The sequence below is a fragment of the Cajanus cajan genome, chromosome 2 (genome assembly GCF_000230855.2).
Source record: "Cajanus cajan strain Asha chromosome 2, NIPB_CcT2T_4, whole genome shotgun sequence".
Taxonomy (NCBI): domain Eukaryota; kingdom Viridiplantae; phylum Streptophyta; class Magnoliopsida; order Fabales; family Fabaceae; genus Cajanus; species Cajanus cajan.
Genome location: NC_138518.1, coordinates 76,873,822 through 76,895,547, shown reverse-complemented (window position 1 = coordinate 76,895,547; position 21,726 = coordinate 76,873,822). Strand labels below are relative to the sequence as shown.

The 21,726-nt window shown below is 31.9% G+C and overlaps 2 protein-coding genes across 3 annotated transcripts; one reads left to right on the top strand and one right to left on the bottom strand.

Annotated features, from left to right (window-relative positions):
• Nucleotides 1–1,542: 1,542 nt before the first annotated feature.
• On the top strand, nucleotides 1,543–6,988 carry LOC109800632 (uncharacterized). The gene is made up of 9 exons (XM_083069122.1): nucleotides 1,543–2,000; nucleotides 2,319–2,519; nucleotides 2,593–2,715; nucleotides 2,810–2,847; nucleotides 2,956–3,064; nucleotides 3,363–5,618; nucleotides 5,835–5,972; nucleotides 6,243–6,328; nucleotides 6,479–6,988. The coding sequence occupies exons 1-9, from the start codon at nucleotides 1,932–1,934 to the stop codon at nucleotides 6,669–6,671; spliced, it is 3,213 nt and encodes a 1,070-aa protein (XP_082925248.1). The 5' UTR covers nucleotides 1,543–1,931; the 3' UTR covers nucleotides 6,672–6,988.
• Nucleotides 6,989–13,680: 6,692 nt separating this feature from the next.
• On the bottom strand, nucleotides 13,681–17,223 carry LOC109801410 (protein LURP-one-related 4). Of its 2 annotated transcripts, none has more exons than XM_020362467.3 (4): nucleotides 17,079–17,223; nucleotides 14,529–14,879; nucleotides 14,163–14,384; nucleotides 13,681–14,046 (listed from the first exon to the last, which is right to left on the bottom strand). In XM_020362467.3, the coding sequence occupies exons 2-4, from the start codon at nucleotides 14,751–14,753 to the stop codon at nucleotides 13,912–13,914; spliced, it is 582 nt and encodes a 193-aa protein (XP_020218056.1). In that variant the 5' UTR covers nucleotides 14,754–14,879; nucleotides 17,079–17,223; the 3' UTR covers nucleotides 13,681–13,911. The 2 variants fall into 2 exon arrangements, with proteins under 2 accessions (XP_020218056.1, XP_082925247.1); XM_083069121.1 differs by having other exon boundaries at nucleotides 14,529–17,008; nucleotides 17,079–17,203.
• Between the last annotated feature and the right edge of the window lie 4,503 nt (nucleotides 17,224–21,726).

Here is a 21,726-nt window from a genome sequence, read left to right as displayed (position 1 = left end):
ATATGTTGACATGATAATTAAACCCAAACATTCATGAATATTTGTCGGCAGCTGAATTGTTGTTAGGCAAATTATACATAGATGCATTACCAAAGCTATTCATTATTCTTATTCCTATGCCTCAAATACCCTTGATGGAAACAAATTTCTAATATCCTATAAAATTTTGTGTCGTTTTTATTATTATTATTATTATTATTTTAATAAATAATGTCTCATAAGTGATGAGAATCATTTATATGTATCCAGAAAAAGTCACACAGGTGAAAGTAGCGGGAAAGAATGATATGGTGAAAGCTCGGTTGCTTATTATGATCATTTTTGGGGGTCCAGTTGTCTAATTCTACACGAAATTAAAAGATGAACCCAAGAAAATAAACAAAACTACATAATTCAGTGGGTCCCTCTTAATTCAGCATCCTATATAATAATGACAATGACTCAATAAAAGGGATCCAACAAAACAGTAAAAAACTAGTTATCAATGGCATGATGATATGGAAGTACTATACAGTTTCATATATGGATTTCCAATGAATAATTAAGATGTGAGACGTTTTCATAAAGCTCCTTCCTGGTTTTCATAATCAACTTTATTTAACACGATGAATTAATATAATGATTAAGTACTATGCTTTTACAAATTGCGATTATATAGTAAGAATTTGGTTGAAGTTTCTGAAACACATGTATGAGCATTAGCATCAAAGCTCCTCATCTCTCCCAAGCACCAAAATCGGAAGCACAAGAAGGAACATTGTTATTTTGAAAGGACAGTTGCTGATCTTCCTGTGAAAAGTCATATTCCGACACTTGTACAATTCCATAAAGATGTTGAAAATTTCCGCGTGGCATTTTTAAATAAAAAATATATATATTTAATTATTTATCCACCGAGTAAAGTTTTCTAAAAACACACACAATGTTCATTAACCCCAAGAGAGGCAAACTTGAACATGTAACCCAGTAAGAACTGAATTCTTTATTTGAAGCTATTGTGACTGTTCCAACGACTCACCTTATCATTTTCCTTTTGGTCTGGTTCGAAATTCCCTTTCATCCACCATTCTCTCTTGTTAGCAATGTTAATAAAAATACCACCCAGGAACGGAGGAATATTTTTATATTCGCCGGGCAAGTAATTTGTTATAACAATAAGGAAAACAGACCATCATCATTATTTATAATTTGTATTCAAATATGTTACTATTTATTTCTGGAAAGAAATGAACATTGTCACATTTTTTTACTAATGGTTATTACTTATAATTAGGATTATATGTAATATTATTTATTATGGTTTTAATTTATATATATATATATATATATATATATTATAATTTTAATCATGCATTTTACTATTTTAGAACCTAACTTTAAATTTGCACTATCAAAAAGTTTTATAGCCTAATTTTAAATTTAGGAATGAAAATAATTATTTATTCCATATTTATATTTATTTATTTCTTGGAACTAAAACATTCATTAATTAAAAAAATCCCAAAGAGAAGGTTCTAATTGAATATTAAATGGAGAGGACGCATGTGTCATCTGGTTTCTTGAGAACTGTTACAAAGACACAAGACAAATAGAAGAACATCTCATACGTTATGAGATGAGATCTACTGACTCTGTTCGGTTTCAAGTTTTCAGAAGTCGCTACCCTCATTTCCCTTCCTTAACGGGGTTTCTTTTCAACGTCACTTCACTTCACCACTGTGTTCGGAACCACCAAGACTAAAGTCAACAAATTTATTTTTTTCTGCATTGAAGCGCGTGGCCACCGGAGCTACGGAGCAACCTTTTCCGGCGGGTTTCGGTAGCTCCGGTTGATGACGTGGCTTTCCGGTGACCAAAATCCTGGTGGGTTTTGGGATCAGTGACATGTGGAGCTGAGTTGGTGGAGTGGCGTGAGTGACTTGTGAGCGAAGATGTTCAGATGGAGGAGTGAGAGACACAGGGTCAAAGCTGTTTTCAAGCTCCACTTCCATGTCACCCAGGTATCTAAGCTTTGCTTCACTTCACCATGAAATTCATTGTTCATTAAATTTTCCACATTGACCCCAAGTTTGAGTCTTGCTGAGAGAGTGTCCACATTTGGATCCGACACTGTATAATTCCATGTCTCAGAAGAAGGATATTTGTGGGAAATTATTATTTTTTTATTTATTATAATTTAGTTTAAGTTTGAAAAGGGTATAACTCTGTTGCCTTGGTTGTGTTTGATTTTGATGATGGGGGGTGCAATGCAGCAACTGGGTTGTGAATTGAGATGGTGAAACGAGAGATTTTTACTTTATGGTTGGTTTGATTTTCAGATAGTGCAATCTGGGGTGGATGCTTTGGTGCTGTCCATAGTTCCAGGGGACATTGGAAAGGTAACTACGAGGCTAGAGAAAGCTGCAGTTCGTGATGGAGTTTGTAGATGGGAGAATCCTGTCTATGAAACAATCAAGTTTGTTCAGGAGCCTAAGACTGGGAAATTCAGTGAGAGAGTGTATCATTTTGTGGTTTCCACGGTATGGAGTTTGAAAATTTTCTGTTTGTGGTTGGTTATAGAGTATGCCAGATTGTGATCTAGTTTCTGTGCAGGGGTTATCAAAAGCCAGCTTCTTTGGGCAAGTTTCTATAGACTTTGCTGAGTATGCTGAGGCTACAAAGCCCTCTACTGTCTCTCTTCCCATCAAGAATTCTCATTGTGATGCTGTGTTGCATGTTAGTATTTGGTCTCTCCCTTAAAAAAATTGAGTAGAACTCAATTTACTGCAATGCTGATTTCAGTGATTCTGATTTGTTGCTCTATGGACAGGTATCAGTCCAGAGACTACAAGAAAATAATGATAAGAGGTATGGGGGGATTACTATGGCTATCTATACTTTGCAAGTCACAGAGTTTGCCTCAAACTCAAATGCTTTTTTATGACGGGGTTTCTTTTTGTCAAATGACATTTGCAGAGAGGACGAGGATTGTGAAGATACCAAACTAAAACCAAATGATAGAAGTTTGAGGACCTACTTAAGCAATGGAGAGATAGATGCAGGCTCTAAAAGTGATTCTTCTGAGGTAAGGGATCACTCATTGGGGCTAGGAGCCTAGGAATCAATTTGGCTGGTTTACATATCCCAGTCTACAAAATAATAGCAATAAAAAAATTCTTATCTTAACATTTTTTCTTTGAAGATCGGTGTGGCATAGGTCTGTATATTTTACTATAATGTTTCATAATTGAAAATTTCCTCAATATATAAGTTAAACAGTCATGTACTTTCTAAGTGTAAAGGTTACATGTTTTCTTTGCTTCAATTTTGGCAGTTAAAATTATGTGGAAATTATTTAATTTCCTCTTTCTACGTTTTCACAGGATGTGTCTGCCAAAGCAAACACCAATGGAGCTGAGTTGAGTGCTGATTGTAGGACATCTAGTGGATCTGACATTACAATATCAAGTTCTGATGGCAGCTCTGGACTTGACACTCCCCGAGAACTTGGACTAAGAAATGATGGTATCCACCCCAACAACAATGGTTTTCTTTCGGATGTGAGCCACACTTCGGAGCCCCAAAAACCTTCTGCAAATGCCTCTGCAGCAATATATGATATTCATCAGAGATCACACTGGGACTGGTCAGCTGGTTCAGAACACGGTTTGAGTACAGACCGTTCTCAGGATGTGCTTCCTAGGGAAAGATCCCTTCAAGCATCTGATATGGAAATTGAAAGACTCAAGGCTGAGCTTGCTGCTTTGGCAAGGCAGGTCGATGTGTCAGACTTGGAACTACAAACTCTGAGAAAGCAAATTGTAAAGGAAAGCAAAAGAGGACAGGAGCTCTCAAAGGAAATCATTAGCTTGAAAGAGGAAAGAGATGCACTCAAGGTTGAATGTGAGAGTCTCAGATCTTTTCACAAACGAATGGAGGATTCCAAAGTGAGTAAGAGGCCACAATTGGATAGTGGGGATCTTTGTACTCTAGTCGAAGAAATTAGACAAGAATTGAAGTATGAGAAGGAGCTGAATGCAAATCTACAATTACAGCTAAAGAAGACTCAAGAATCTAACGCTGAACTAGTTCTTGCTGTGCAGGACCTGGATGAAATGCTGGAGCAGAAAAATAGGAAAGTTTGTAGTCTTTCAAATAAACATGAACAAGGTAAAAACTCCCATGAGTTAGGGGGAAACCTCTCTAAATGTGAAACGGATGACGACGAAGAACAGAAAGAATTGGAGGAGCTTGTTAAGGAGCACAGCAATGCCAAGGAGACTCACTTACTTGAGCAAAAGATTATAGATCTCTATGGTGAAATAGAGATGTATAGGAGAGATAAAGACGAGTTAGAGATGCAGATGGAGCAGCTTGCATTAGACTATGAGATATTGAAACAGGAAAACCATGACATTGCATATAAGCTGGAACAAAGTGAACTGCAAGAACAATTAAAAATGCAATATGAATGCTCATCTCCTCCTCCTGGTGTTGATCACATTGAATCCCATATTCAGAATCTGGAAAATCAACTCAAGCAACAATCAGAAGAATTCTCAAATTCTCTGGCTACCATCAAGGAACTTGAATCCCAAATCAGCAGATTAGAGGAGGAACTGGAGAAACAAGCCCAGGGATTTGAAGCTGATCTAGACACTGTGACACGTGAAAAAGTTGAGCAGGAGCAAAGAGCCATCCGCGCAGAAGAAGCTTTACGAAACACTAGACATAAAAATGCTAACACTGCAGAGAGGCTCCAAGAAGAATTTAGAAGGCTCTCGACGCAAATGGCCTCTACGTTTGAGGCCAATGAGAAGGCTACCATGAGAGCATTGACAGAAGCAAGTGAACTTCGTGTGCAGAAAAGGCTAGTGGAAGAAATGCTGCACAAGGTCAATAAAGAGCTTCAGTCAGCCAAAGCTGATTATGAGGTAAAACTGAATGAACTTTCCAACAAAATAGACTTGATGACAGCTCGGAAACAACAGATGTTGTTGGAAATTGAGGACAAGTCAAAGCAGCTTGAAAATCAGAAGAAGCATGAGGAACAAGTTAGTAGGGACTTCTCTGAAGAGATCCAGATGCTAAAAGCTGAAAATGAAAGGCTTAAAGTGGAGATTTCAGGCCTCTCTGAGCAAGTAGAACAAAAAGAACTCTTAAGAAATGACTTGGAGCTTATGAAGAAATCATTTGAGGAATCTGAGGCTCGGTTACAGAGTAGAACGATGGAAAGAAATGAGCTGGTGAGTGCGATTGCTTTGTTGAAGAAGGAAGCAGAAAGGTCACTTGATGAGCTAAGAAGGGTGAAGCATCTCAAGGATGAGAAAGAGATGGCAGGTAGAGTCTTGCAGTCAGAGTTAGAAGCACTTAGAGTTCAATATAGTGACTTGAAAAGTTCTCTTATTGAGGATGAGAGTGAAAAAGAAAATCTAAGGAAGCAAGTTTTCGAGCTTAAAGGGGAACTAAAGAAGAAGGATGACGCATTAAGCAACATTGAGAAGAGATTCAAGGATAGCAATGGACGCGCACAGCTCTCTGATGGAACTAAAACCAATTCGAAAAACAAAAAAGGTGCTTCAATTCCTCAGAATTCAAAAGAAATGGCAAGTCTGAGGGACAAAATAAAAACTCTTGAGGTAATCACTTCACAAGTTCACAAATTCCAGTAGTTTGAAGAGAAAGATCCTTTGAGAAAAATGCTTGATACCCAAATGCTAACTTTTTTGTCGATATTTTCTTCCTCTACACATCATTTTTCATTCCTCTGCATTTTCTTAGGATAGTTTAGTTTGTTTAGCTCTGGGAGTTGAGGGGGGCATATAAACATAAAGAGTTGTTTGTGGCACTGGCAGGGCATGATAAGGTCCAAGGAAAATGCTTTGGAAATGTCAGCTTCTTCATTTTTGGACAAGGAAAGGGAGCTCCAATCCAAAATTGAGGAACTGGAAGACAAAGTGGAGGAATTCAATCAAAGCATTTCTTTGCAAAAGGTATACTAATTAATATATAGCACAATGTTCTAGCAATTTGCAACTTCAATAGAAAAAAATTGAGCCTCTAAGTGTCAATTGGCATGACATATCCATTAAAATGCATTGATAAATGATGGAAATAAGAACATTTAAACTATTTTTGGTTGTATAAAGTTTAAATTACAAGCCTTCATTGCCTGAATAAAGTTATTGTTATTGCATTGTTGGTCTATGACGATATTGAATCGTATATAAGCAATAAATATAATTGGCTTACGCTTCAAACAGGTTGTTGAGGATAAGAGTATTACTACTTCAAATGACACTACACGCGTGTCAGAAGGAAATGGTGTTGCAGTTTCACTGTTCAATAGGTGTGCCCTTTATCTTTCCCTATAACATTAAGTACACGTAGTTTAGTACCAGTTGTGACTACTTAGTTTGTCCATGCTACACTTACGTGTAAACTTGCGAATCAAAGCTATTTTAATGTTTCATTATTGATCAATTTCTGTCTATGGCAGTAATGGCAACCTTAGTGAGACTTTAGCCGAATTATCGTTGTTGAAGGAAAGAAACAACTCAATGGAAACGGAGCTGAAAGAGTTACAACAAAGATACTCAGAAATGAGTCTCAAATTTGCGGAGGTAGAAGGTGAAAGACAGAAGCTTGTAATGACTGTACGAAATCTCAAGAATGGCCGCAAGGCCCAATGACATGTTCATGATAGTATAAGGTGAATAAATTAATGTGTACACTGGCAACATATATGAGTTCTTAGCCTTTTTCTTCTCTCACCCATCTGAATGTAAATGTGTGCCATAATAAGGGTACCATTTTACAGAGTTATCATGGTAGTTTGTGATGTTTTAAGTGCTTTTTAGTTACCAATAGTGCTCATCAGTTACTTGATTGTATTGGGTTTTTTTTTTTTTTTTTTTTTTTTCCTTATGGATTTATATACATATTCTTTTATTGTATCCTTCAACTGAAATATTATGATATAATACAAATGAGCATTTCTTATATTCAACATATTGCCTTTATTTTTGTTATAGATAATGTGCACACTTTGTTTTGGCATTTATATTCAGTAATTGAAATTGGGGTTATTAAACTTTGCTTAATTATTACTCATTCTGAAAATTAATCTCAATTATGCTACGAGAATATCCGAATAATGATTAAAAGAATGAAAATGACCGTATCTTGGATTTAAAAGGGAAATATTTGGGTGAAGGAAATAAAGTAATATAAATTTAGGGAGGAATTATATTTTTTTAATAAAAAAATATCATTCAGGAGGTGACCAAATTATTAGAAAATACAATTATAATATTCTTTCAATAAATATGAAGAAGAAAAAATTGTTGGTCAAGAGAGTTAAATATTAGAGAGCACTTTATCCATGAGTAATAAATAAATCACATATGTATGTTTTACATTACATCATCAGCTTAAATTTTAAGATATTAAGTAAATAAGTCATTCTTACTCATACATTATTTAATGTATTCAACTTTTATTCAACATGTAAATCACATAAGTGAATTTGACATCACATCATCACCTAAAATCTTAAAACATAAGGTAGGTAGGTCATTCTTGCTTACTACTCAACATATATAACTCTTACTTAACATGACTCACTTTCACATTTGAACTCAACACAACTAATTTCATTACTCAATCACTTAGTCGAACCATCGACTCTAATACCAATATTGAGTTAAGGGAGTTAAATATTGGAGAGCACTTCACCAATGGATAGTGAGTAAATCACACAAGTAGATTTGACACCACATTTCAACCCAAAATCATAAGACATTAGATAGATGGTCTTTCTCACTTATATATTATTCAACATGTTTAACTTTAGTTAATATGAGATTCACTTTACACTTGAACTCCAACAAGAATATCATTCTTAAAGAGATATGAATGAGGTTGTCATCTTCAAAAATGATAAGTTTAAATACATTAATTTATTTTAAATTATTTGTCATTTCAAAAAACTAAAATATTATTAATTTTAACTATTTTATTTTAAATAATTTTGTTAAATAAAATGAAATCATAAAAAAATAAGATAACATGTTCATGTAATACTTTTATATAAATTTTATTTTTCGGCAAACAAAAATATATTCTCTATCAATTATAAAAATAAGTTAATTAACAGTTTAGAATTTATGTTTGACTCCTAAAAAATTACTTGAACTTAACCATTTATTTAAATTTATGTTTTCAAATCTATAAAATTTAAAGTCTATTTATTTATTTCATTTATAACTTAGTTATTCTTTTTAGATCTCTGATCTTCAAACAAAAATAATTTTTTTATAGATCGAATATAAGTATATTCGCAGACGTCATGGATTTTTAAAATAAAAGCGTGCAAAAGTGTTATGGCAATGTGCGGTGTATAGAATAATTGTACATCTCAATATAAGTATGCAGTGTAGAGTGACATTGAACAATAGCTATAGCTTGGTTCTCATTCTCAATAATGTGTATGTCTTGCACCACGATTCTACCATGGAAAGATAAACATGCATATATCTCTAAACCAAAATTCATGAAACCAACTTTTTCTCTCATTCTCGCCTTCTTTATGAGATGTGTGCTTTTTTGGACATAACACATTATTGGTACAATTTACCTATATTAAACATGTTTTAGTATTTATTTGATCAAACCATAAATAAATAAATAGTTCATGCATTTTACTTATATTGCACTCAAATCCATATATATATGATAAATATTTATATATGTTTTTAATTTATTAAGTTTAATATAAATATTTTTTGTTTCTCAAATTTAAAATTACCTTTTTAGTCCTTATAATTTTTAATAATCTTGTTTCAATTTCTCAAGTTACTATAATAACATATGAAAGTAATAAATTGAGACAATTTGTAATATCAACTAAGTTTAAATTATATTTTCATTAATAGAGACATAATATTCACATATTCTTTAAAAAAAATTAGTATAAAGACAAAAATAATTTTAAAAAAAATGCAAAAACTAAAAAAATTAATTTTTAAATTTGAGAAACTAAAAATAAATTTATTTTAAATTTAAGAAATTAAAGACATATTTAAACAGATAAATTTGTTAAAGTTTTGTAACTCATCACATTCATATGTTATTTCACTATTTTTATTTTTATGTAAAAAAAATGAGACAGACATGATGCATTATATGTTTCTCAAATATTCCAATAATCTAGTCTAATTGCCAGTGGACATTTGGCTTATTATTATTGTTGTTTTCTATTTTATCTTGTCATTTATTAGATGAGGACATACAAAAAAGGGAATCGAAACATTTAAATCTTATAGTCTATTGAGTGAGGGCGTGAAATAGTATATACTAATAGTGTATGACTATAGATATCAGCTGATTGAATTATAAGCGGATTATCCACATTTTTGTTAAGTAAAAATGTTGTAATTAATCGATAACTTTCCACTCTAATTAAAAAGTAAGAATTTTTTTTTTTGATAAATTACATTAGATTAGATCTCAAATTAATATAATGTTTTCGTAATATCGTGAAACATTTCCTTCGATCTTGTTAATACTCCCTTTTGCCATAAATCATTTTTCATTCTTTCAATACTACAAATATCCCATTCTTCAAAATTATCAGTAAAGTTTTGTCTTAGATTTGACTAATATTGATTTGAAGTCTTAAAATAGTAATTAAAAAACTTATAAGTTCTTCCCTAAATAATAAGCTTGAATTTTTACCATTAACGAGTCTCTCAACCTCTATCTTAACCATTTATCGTGACTAGACTATTCACTATATACTAAATTCTTGTACTAATTAATCTGCCAAAAAAATTTAATGATGTATTTATAGATGTTTCCCACCGAAAACGGAAGAAACATTATCCGGACATACACATGTTTATATGTTTATATATGCATTAACAATACGTCAAATAGAAAGGAGAAATTATTACAACTGGTATGTTGATACTTGATATAATTCTGAGGCATATTATGTGCCACATGCTGCATCATTGCAGTTGCCATGTTCTGCGGAAAACAAATGACAATAACGAAAGAGGAGCTAAAATTAACTAATTAATGTAGTGATCTAATACGGCATTAACCATAGAATAACTTTGAATTTATGTTTTCATATTTGTTTAATTTCTTTCCCATTTTTTTATGTAACGGCAAGAAAGAGAAAAGAAACCCCATTTAATAACAATGAGTTGAATAAGGATACATATATACTCTTTCATTTGCATAAAAATTTTCACGTGGAGTGTATGATCATATAATTAATTTAATAATAATGAAATGACTCAACAGAAATATTCTAATGCTTCCTCTTGTCCGTTTTGAGCCTAAACTCTCACGGTTTTACTTTTGGACATCACCCAAAAGGCCTCCCAACCAATGAAAACAACTGTGTATATAGAAATTCATGTTCATCTTCTTGTTTGAACGATGTGGGACTTTACTTGCATCCCAACAAATGGAAATCAATTAAGAAGAACATTGTTGTGCAAACTGAGCATACTAACGATGACTGTGGAACGGGGATTGATATTTTGAAGCATCTGGGACCACACGAATGCTCTTGCATATACAATTACAGCTTAATTTGCTGACATGGAGAATGGAAACACAGCTGTTTGAACTGAAAACGATTACTCACCTGCCTAGTGGTTAGGGTTCAGGAAGATATGTTGAATTCAACTATCTTGTTTTTATCTTAAACACTTTTAACGTGAAACCCTCGTGTACGTTGTTGACAAATTTGGACCATCGAGCCACTGAATATTGTTACAAATAATTTATATATTCACTTCAAAATTTTACTTTAACTTTCATATATTACTTCCCCGTTATAAATTCGAATCATTTCCTATATTATAAATTAACATGGATTATTCATTAAATTAAGTCTCTTATGATGAAATTAGTGGAAGAGATGATTGTAATTTTTCTTCAACTAGTTCTAATGTACTCACAAGCTTCTTCTATAAACTTGAAGCCTTCAAAGAAAAACCCAAATGATGGAAAAGAAAGGAGAGAAATTGCATCACTTCAAAGAAGATAAGCCGGAATGGTTAAAAATGTGTTATAAGGAGAAATTCTCTAATAAAAATTTATAAGAAAAATCTTTAAGAAAGAGATTAAGACTTTTGGAAGAGAAAATCTGAATATTATTTCTCGAATCACTTAAAAATGTTCAATCATATGGAAGGAACAGGTATATATCAGATTAAGTAGTTTGTGATGTAAGTTAAGTTAACATAGACTACAAGTTAACTTGTACTCAAAACTATTAATCCAATTATAATTGAATTTCGATTTTTTCTTTTAAAATCATCATCATCCTAAATCTAGAAGAGTTAACAGAACGTTATCATATGGTAGAACATAATAAGTGTATGACTCATGTCAACATCCTAAATATAGAAAAATCAATATGGATTTGTCTTATAATAAGGTGATAAAAATATGATTAGATGTGACACATGTGACTAATTGAACATAATAAGTGTATGACTCATGTCATGTTAGAATAGTGGATTAAGCCTAACTCAATCCTACAAAACCGGCTTGTATGGTGAGGGTTGCTTTCCACTTATATACTATTTAATTGCCTAATCTCTAGTCGATGTGGGACTTGGGTTTTTCCCAATACACCCCCCTCACGTCCAGCACTATTAGGCTTGGTACGTGGATAAATGGTAGGTGGCCCTTTTTTAATGATCTAGGATTGGCAGGACTTGAAATACATCCCCTCATGCCCATGGTGCATGTATCAATGAATAGTAGGTGGCCCTTTTTTAATGAGGAGACTTGAATACACCCCTCATGCCCATGGTGCATGTATCAATGAATGGTGGGTGGCCCATTTTTAAGAATCTAGGATAGCTCTGATACCATGTTAGAATAGTGGATTAAGCCTAACTCAATCCTACAAAACCGGCTTGTATGGTGAGGGTTGCTTTCCACTTATATACTATTTAATTGCCTAATCTCTAGTCGATGTGGGACTTGGGTTTTTCCCAATAAAACATCCTAAATATAGAAAAATCAATATGGATTTGTCATATAATAAGGTGATAAAAATATGATTAGGTGTGACACATGTGACTAATTGAAGTTTGAATTGACTATGGAGCACCTTGTCCCCTAGAAGTGGACGTCCAAATGCTTGGACCTTACGTCCAAGACGTTTCCATGAGTTAATTCAAGTTCAACAAGCTCATATTTCATTTTCTAGTTACACCCCGTAAAATATTATATATGCTCCTAAAAAATAAAAATCATAAGAATTTTTTTTTTACATTATTTGACTCAAAAATACAAGATCAAAATTAAAAAAATACTTATAAAAAAAAATACACAAATAAGAGAAAAATAAACCACTAAAATGACTCAAAATTCAATAAAAACTTAAACCTTCTTTCTTTGAGCCTAATTCATTTTTCTTCACTCCTTTAGAACTTAACTCTTCAACATAATATCGTCATCTTAGGCTAGTAATAAGTGTATTTTTAAGAGTAAAGAGCTTTTAGAAATCATTATCGAATAAGAGCATTTTAAAGATTCTTACAAACATGTCTAATAATCTTAATTTTGTATATTGAATATTTTAAGTTATTTTTATTTTTTTAAAAATATATTTCTTAATTTTAATTTAAAAATTTACTTGTTTTAAAACTTAATATATACATTGTATCAAATTTGATATATTTTTAAAAATAAACTAAACTTTAAGATTACTATTATAGTCTTGGTCAAACTTAATTTATTCCTACATTAATTATAAATAAGAATACACAACTTAATTATGATTCCTTACTCAATTAAACAATCTTAATATTTTTTTTCCCGGCTATCTCTACAACTATCCCAAAAAAAAAAATGTCAACGATATCAAATAAAATCCTTTGATCCTTATACATGTACTTGATTTTCTTAACTATTTATCTTTTTTAATCTATCATTTTCATCATTATTTTTAAATTGAATTCCAATACTACTATAAATAATCTTATATAGTTGTATTACTATATAAATTATTAATCATAAATCTAAAATATAATTTAAATATTTAAAATATTTATTTATTATACATTTTAGTTATGTAAAAAATAATTAATATTATGCATTATACAAATTAAAATACTAATTAGTATAAGAAAATTACAATGTTATTCAATATTTTAAATATAACTTTTAAAATTATAAAAGTTAATAGTTATAATATATATAATATTATACAATTTGATTAATAGTATATTTAACTTGAATTCCAAAAACATATAGATTTTGAGTATACTGAGCTAAAACTAGTATTTCGATTTCATTACGTATGCATAAAATTATGGAAACAAGTTGGTTGTAAAATTCTACACTGTGGTGGGAAAGATGAAATGTCATTTTCTGCCCTCACCTCCCCAAACCCACCCCTATCTTCAACAGGGGCAGCGAGGACAAATAACATCCCCACTATGTCTTGTCTTGTCTCCATGCTTAATATATGGGGCCATGGAAGAGGTACAAATTTGTGGCTGGCATATTTATGGAGGTAGATTTGTGTGGTTCTCTATCATTGTTAGTTATTATAAAGTCTTTACATATAATGAAAACTAGTTTAATTTTCATTAAATATATATTTAAAATATAAAATAAAAAGCTAAACATTTGCAGGGTAAAATTTCCAAAGATCGAATGTACAATAAATTGTATCCTGTTTCCTCTGTAAACAATTAATTAATAATATGTGTACATAGATATATCTTTATACAAACTAAGCAAAATTCTGATTACAAAACTTGTCACTCAGAAAATTTACAGTGAACGATGGGAACAACACAATAATCAGGCACAAAGGTAGTGAACCAATGTGTGCTGAATATATCAGTCTCCGAATAAATTGTGTGTATCTCATGTTATGGACATTATTTACATTATGCCGAATATCAATCCATACACCGTCACTAAAGCCATTACAAGGGAATGATCTGTGCCGGCAGCCAAATCCAACGTTAGAACATCGTTACTCAGTACAACTCCTGAGGGTGAGTGTTTTTGCTTTGCCTGCACAATTTTCAAAATTAACATTAATACCAAGTTACAAATTCAATCAATTAATTAATTACTCGATTATATGATTGGAAAATCATATTAGTAAAAGATGGATATTGGATAATTACCTCGGCAACTATTTGTCCATCCATGTTCACTATTCTAAATGCTTCTGTTTTGCCACTGGTTTTTACTATGTTGTACCTCTGACACCCCACAGAAATTTGGCAAGCTACTTTCCCTTTGATCATTTGATTGCATCTTTTAACTCGAAACCATGGTTGTTCCTGGCTACCAAAATTAGAATTGATGCATCTGTGGCCATCCCAACATCCAAAAGCTAGTAATCTCTGCATAATTTAGTTAAAAGCAAGAGGTTAATTAATTGAAATCAATAATCATCATCATCCTATGATCAAGTCATATATACAATACAATGGCTTGGTTAAGCCATTATTAGCATATATTTGATGTAGCATTTAACTAGCTTGTACCTTCTTTATGGTGCAGAGAACTTTGCCTCGTAGATCCATGAGGTTAACTTCTCTTCTACCCTTTCTGTCGTAGTTATCAACTCGATAAACGATGTCACCATTTGAGTCGTAAACTGTGCATCCATTGGAGTGGAAGACAAGTGATTTCAACCATAGAGTGTATGTTTCTCTTTCAGATGTGAGACACTGAGGAGATGAGGGTTCCTGAGGGTAAACCTTGGCCATTGTTGTGTTTGAGAGAACAAGTTGTGTTGTGTTGTGTTGTGTGCGTCTGTGGAATTAGAAATGGTCTTGTGCTACTTATTTATATGCCTACCTGGCCCTACCAACTTGGCAGTTTCTTTGAACCACCTTTTGGAGATAATTCAATTCAATATAATGGCACTCGTGGAAAGAACGACTTATTATAATTGATGATTAATTAATATCGGCAACAACAACAAAAATATGTGGATTAAAACCCCGGATTAGTTAACCATGTCAGTTTCATCTTATGTACTACACTATATATACTATCTTATTTATATCTTTGTTTTGGATGTTACAATCATGCTATATGTGGATCGAGCACTAATCCACCTTTCTAGGATTAAATTTAATCTAATTGGAAACGTAACAGTTATCGTAGAACACATGTGAAAGCATGAAAATTATCAGTCATGATGGTACTACAAAGTTAAAAAGCTTTTCCTTCCACTCTTAACATTTTTAATGAAAAGTCATCTGTCCTCTCAAACTTTCTTACTATGATTTTTACATAAATGAATGTGTCAGAAACACGATTCATGGTTTTCATTGTTTAAAAAATAAGCACTAACAATACATTTTTAATACAATAAATACTTTTCCGTCAAATACTTGATAACTTTGTTTCTTTGAGCATTATTTTTCAGAACATTCATTAACATTAATATGGAATGTTTGATAATAAAAAAAAAACATTAATATGTTAAAACCGTGGTTGGCAATGAATAATCACACCTCTTAAATATGTGATGATGATCTTGATATTTTGGTTTATGTTTAAAGAACTTAATTTTTCTTGAATATATCAATCCCTTAAGAAAAATTTAATGAAGAAATTAATCTTTATCTTCTGATCGAGAAGAATTTACAACTATTCAATAAAAAAGAAAAATTTAATAATATTGCATTAATTGATTAAGTATCATCGTTAGTATAATTTTTTTACTTATTTATTATAAAAATAATCATAAATAGTTATTTGTAATTGAATAATAATGTAAAACGATTTTTCAGTGTTAGTGCATATTATCTATTTATTTAAAAAGAATTAGTAACATTTAGCAGCTTAATTAATATAATGTGTGGTATGGCCCATTTTGGTGAGGTGAAACAAAGTAATTGGATGGCAAATTCGGTAAAGTGGAGTTAGCTGAAGGGACAAACGGTTATGGAATATGAAATATGAAATATGAAATATGAAATATAGAAAGAGAGATAAAGAAATGGAGTGGTCATATCCCATTAGAGCACATTTTAGGCATTGGATTGGGCGTGGAAACACCAAAACAGTTTTTAAATAAAGCCAACGCGGCACAATTATTCAGATGAGTTAGTTTAATTATGTGCTCTGACCTTCATTTCAAAATATCATTACTAAACATGCACTTATCAAAAAGGCTTTTCTTTTCGTGGCATTAGCTGAAAACTTTGAAGGACCAAAGTTATAGATATGATTAAAAACTAAAAACAACTTTTGAAATGAACCTAGTTCGTTTCCAATTATAATGAGTGGTCGTTGATGTCATTGACAATTGCTTCTGTAATTATCTGGAGTATAATAATAGTCGGCTATGGCAGTTGATGTCACGAACATAAAAGAGATAAATTAATTTTTATTGTATAGTTATCTGCTACGGCATAATTAATCATTATCCGGTCTCTTTGCTTTAAATGGGTGTCATTAGGTGAACTATAATATTGTGCGTTCTGATAATTAGCACTCATGAACCAAAAGACACTGCTTGCATCATAATCAATATACCATGAATTGGCTTAGTCAACGAACTTGATATAAAGGGTGTCGGAGGAAGGGATTTTACTCAACAAAATTTAATTAGGAATAATATGGATTTTGGTACAATATATATGGATTATTATTAATTACATTATATATTTCACATGCATGTTTTCTTTTTCAACACATGTCCTTTTCTTTGGTTTATTAATGCGAGTTATATATATGCGTATATTGCATAACATCATATCATATTCGATACATAAATCCCAAAACAGGCACATGTGACATGTCTCAACTCCCAAGCATGCAATTAATGGAGTATTGTATTGTAGACAGACATATTAGACCGAATCAACCAAAATGTGTCTATCTATGTATTATTTTTCTATAACAAAACAATGAATTGAAAGTAAGTTGATGTTGAACATGTCGAAAATCAGATATCATGGATTTGAAGCCCAGATTGTATTAGGTGGCAATGTCATGCATTCAGACCCTTTTCAAGAAAAAACATGCATTCAGACAAACAATACCTGTAGAAGAATCATCTATATATATATACATACCTTGATACATGCTCTAAAATATTTGGCAAATTGTTGTCTTGAAATGCAATTCCACAAAAGACAGGCAAGGAAACTTTAATAACCGAGCTACATATATATAAACTTGAGGAATAATTAATAAGGATATCGATATGGTTGAAACTGACTTGTGCGGATAGAAGCAAACAGCAAATTAAACTCTCTCTTAGTTAATAGATATAGATAAAGATAAATTAATTGGTGAAAAATCCATAATTCCGCTGTTTAATTGGGCTAGGCCCCTAGGAATAGACTAATAATTTGTATGTGGTAGCCTAAGAGACAATGATATATATATGCCAAATCATTTGATAAGGATTAAGTTGAAGAAGAAATGGAAAGAGAGGATCGATAACATAACATATTAAGAAGAGATGAAAGGGGACAAAAAATCTTATGTAACTACGTACATGTTGTTATAATATAGATAACCGTGGCTGCTGATCGATCATTCACACGTTTTAATCGATTCACTTTTACACTTATCTGCGTCTGATGTGTTTTACGAGTGTATATAGAAAGTGGGATGGGTCATCTTAATTTTAATTTATAGACTTAGCAGAGGACTATATAGAAAAAGTCTTGCTATGTTAGTGTTACAAAAATAATGAAACGATTAACCCCAGCTCTATGTATTTGACTACTTTAAACCAAATTTCATTTGTTTCTCTGGACTCATCATATAATAGCTTAATAGGATGCGATAATTACCAAAATAATTAATTGTTTTGTTTTTCTTTTAATTGTTTTTGCTATCTTAAATTATTTTTTATCCATGAGAGGCGAAAAAAGGAACTGTATTAAAATAGTATAAATAAAAAACAATAGAAGAAAAATAAATTATAAATTTTTAAGTTTGTAAGTTGTTACTAAAATATCTTGATATGGTCAAATAAACTTATCAGTTAATTAAAAAAAGTAAAAGTTATTTTATTCTCTACTTTTCAATATATTTTGTTTTTATTCTCACGCTTTTCAGGAAATTTCTTAAAAATTCACCTATCTTAAATCGCTCTAACTCAAACAAGTTTAACTATGAAATTCTTAAGTGATGAATTGTGTAAAAGTAAATGTTTCTTATTGGTATAAGTAATACAAATTAATTATTTTAGGTTATAACCATGTACTCTCACATTTGTACAAATATTTGAATCTCTCATTCCTATGTGTTCAGGTTGTTACAATGGTTACTCTTTGTGTTTTCTATTATTATTTGTTGACTCAATATGATTTCATAGCTTTGTTTGAAAAAAAATATAAATAAAATCACCTTAAAGATAAAATTAAAAAAAACTAAATTATACTTTTAATCTTTTATCTTATTTTTAGATTCACTTTAGTCCTTTATTTATTAAAATGTTCAATTTGAGATATAATTTTGAATCAATTTTTGACTAATTTAAAACTTGAAACTTATAACCCTAGCTATAAATATAATGAAAATAATGTGAAAATATATCTCATGAACAACTAAAAAATAATATAAAATTAATTTTTTTAAAAAAATTAATTTTTACTATATTTATAACACATTTGATTTGATTAGAAATAATATAGTGTAAAATAATGAACGTATATAGAAATATCAATGTTAGTAATTCATTCATATGTGAAAGTGTGTTTTTCTAATGGTGTTCTAAATTGGATATGATGGGCCTTCTCTCACTCTAGCGGAACCTCCCTATTGCTGGCCCAACAGGACCCAACAAGAATCTAGCATAAACACACTCCGACAGGACCACGTAGCCTAGTAAGTCAGCAAATCGTTTGGGTTTGAAATAGCACAACCTTAAATATTTGGCTCATGATATATACACCTCCTGTTTTTATAAGTACACCTCCTTTATACTTTTTTTAAAAATTATAAAATATTATAGTTTTTTGTTATAAATTTTATAATTTTATACCTTTAACTTTTAATTTGTTACTTTTTTCTTTTATTCACACACTTTTTTTTCTTTTAATTTTCACATGCTACTAAAATAGGTGAGGTGAAAGAAATGTAAGAGGGTGCATGTAAAAATTGAAAAAAGGAAAATAGATGTATGAAATTTTTTTTACTAAATTAAATGTCGTAGATGTAAAATTAAAAAAATAATAATAAAATTTAAGAATATTTTAAAATTTTAATTATTTTTTTAGAAAGGAGATGTACCTATAGAAAAAAGGAGGTGTATATATCATGAACCTAAATATTTCGTGTCGTATCACTTTACAACTAAATTACGTATAACTTAATTTCTTTACAACTTTTTGTGCCTCTGGGCCCAGTGAACTTTGGTCCAAATGTTGGCCCGTTTAAGAAAGGTTCTATGCAACCTCCAGAAAGCAGTAGACTTCCAAGGATAATATACTTTTGTAATTATAACTAAGAAAATTGATAAGATTCCAGCACCTTATATATCCACTCATGAAAAAAAAATTGTAAAGGAGTGTTCTGAGTCCAATTGGTAAAGGCACACTAATTAATACGATAATGTTTCATGATCAAGCATAACAATCAATTACGAAATTTGTAATGCCTGTTGATTTAAGTAGAAGACATGTGAATTCTTTAAATATGTGGTCTTGTATTCAATCTTAAGATTCATGTATAACAAATAAATTAGATATTTTGGGATAAGGTCTTTATAATTTCAATAAAACTGTCTGCAATCACAAATTTAATATTTTAACGATGAAATTGTTGAATTAAAACAATTACAAAATTTTAATGTATATATTAAGTTTGTAAAGTTTAAAAAAAATTAAAAATTATATGATACTTCATTTCATTAATTTAAATTAACGGATAAAATATTTTTATGATTATTTATCAATTTGAATATTGAAACAAAGTATCAAATATTTTTTAATTTTTTTAAAAATTTACAAAATTGATTTATACATTAAGAACTTTTAGTTTAATGATTGAATTGTTAAAATTCAATGTACATGATAAGTTTTTAAGTGGAGTAAGTTTTTTTGGTAAATGGATGAATAAACAAACAAAACAACAAAAATAAAAAAAAATAAACTAGACAATGTCCATAGAGGACATGACGTCTAACTCTACTGCCTCAAGAACGAAAGTTGGAGCCTTATGCCAAACCACGTAGTCGACTGAGCTAAAGGCTCCCCAGCCCACTAGAGTATGAGCCACCTTATTTATCTCCTGAGGAATCCACCTAATGGAAATTAGCCAATTTCGTGATAGTAATTCTTTTAGAGCTCGAACCAAGTCTGCGTAAACCTGCCACCTCTCCAAGCTAACGAGAGATTCACAAGCCTCAAATACCTCTGCACAATCCGTTTCACAAATGATGTTTCTAAGCCCCACATTCCAACATAGCGATAATCCTTCTACCACCGCTGTTAGTTCTGCTTTAAGCGGGTCTCTTGTACGAGCGGAATTAGCAAAACCAAAAAGCCACCTCCCCACGCAGTCTCTTATTACCCCTCCAATGCTCATCAATCTTGTATTAGGTCGCCAACTACCATCTGTGTTGAGTTTAACATTAGGATGCTCAGGGGGTACCCAAGATGCATTTTCCTCCCATAATTTGCAATGATTTAAGAACACCATATTCGCAGCCACATCTGCCTTGATCTAACGCACCACATAAGGAACTGTCCAACGGGTAGTACTCAACACCATCGTGTTTCGGAGTCTCCAAACCCACCAAGCCGTCAAAGAAAGCCATTCTGCTTGAGGGTGGAAAATAAGAGACTTGAAGACATGGTGCAATTCATAGAAAAGAAATCTACGGGAGTATCTCCTGTCATCTCCCAAACATTATACGATATCGGGCAGTCACAGAGAGCATGAAGACCATTCTCACGAGAATGATTACAACGAGGACAAGATTCTACCATAGTGATATGACAGCGAAAACGTTTGCTATTGGTGGGGAGGGCATCATGCAACCCTTGCCATAGGAATATTTTGACCTTCTCTAGAATTTTGAGGCTCCACAATTTCTTCCAGAATGGAGGAGAAGGCTCCGGACCGTGAGGGAACAAATAGTGAAAACCAGATGCTACAGAGTAACAGCCTGATGTCGTGCCAGCCCAAGAAAAGGAATCTTGTTCGCCATTAGGAAGTGAGGGAATCTGGATATGGCAGATTCGTTCCTTCCAAAGTGGAGGCAACGAAGTAGCAAGGTTGTCCAAGCACCAGGAACCTTGTGACCAACAATCCACGACTTTTAGATGAGAGTCACTTATATGTATGTAAGGCACTACCTGACTTAAGGTACCCGTCCCGAGCCAATTGTCAAACCAGAGAGAGGAGTTACCAGCACCAAGATTCACTGAATAGCCCATATGAAGGATCTGAAAGGTTCGAATGATGCTTTTCCACACATAGGAGTAGCCAGGTTTCTTACCCACTTGCCACAAAGTCTCATGTTATAGATATTTTGCATGAAATAACTGCACCCAAGGCTTCTCAGGGGAATGCAATAGGTCCCAAACTAGCTTCCCGAGAAGTGCTATATTTGCCTTTCTAGCATCCTGGATGCCCAATCCACCTCTATCTTTTGGGAGAGTGATTAAACCCCAATTGGCTAAAGACCAGTAACGATTCCCGACATGAGACAACCACAGGAAGAATCTACTCATCCGATCTAATTCTTCACAAGTGGATGTT

Bases quoted from the DNA above. Each gene is read 5' to 3' on its own strand.
- LOC109800632 (XM_083069122.1), top strand. From the start codon at position 1,932: ATGTTCAGATGGAGGAGTGAGAGACACAGGGTCAAAGCTGTTTTCAAG. The intron at 2,848-2,955 runs GTATGGGGGGAT...TGACATTTGCAG, and splicing joins CAAGAAAATAATGATAAGAG to AGAGGACGAGGATTGTGAAG. The intron at 5,973-6,242 runs GTATACTAATTA...CGCTTCAAACAG, and splicing joins AAAGCATTTCTTTGCAAAAG to GTTGTTGAGGATAAGAGTAT.
- LOC109801410 (XM_020362467.3), bottom strand. From the start codon at position 14,753: ATGGCCAAGGTTTACCCTCAGGAACCCTCATCTCCTCAGTGTCTCACA. The intron at 14,385-14,528 runs GTACAAGCTAGT...TAAATTATGCAG, and splicing joins TTCTCTGCACCATAAAGAAG to AGATTACTAGCTTTTGGATG. The intron at 14,047-14,162 runs GTAATTATCCAA...AAAATTGTGCAG, and splicing joins ATGGACAAATAGTTGCCGAG to GCAAAGCAAAAACACTCACC.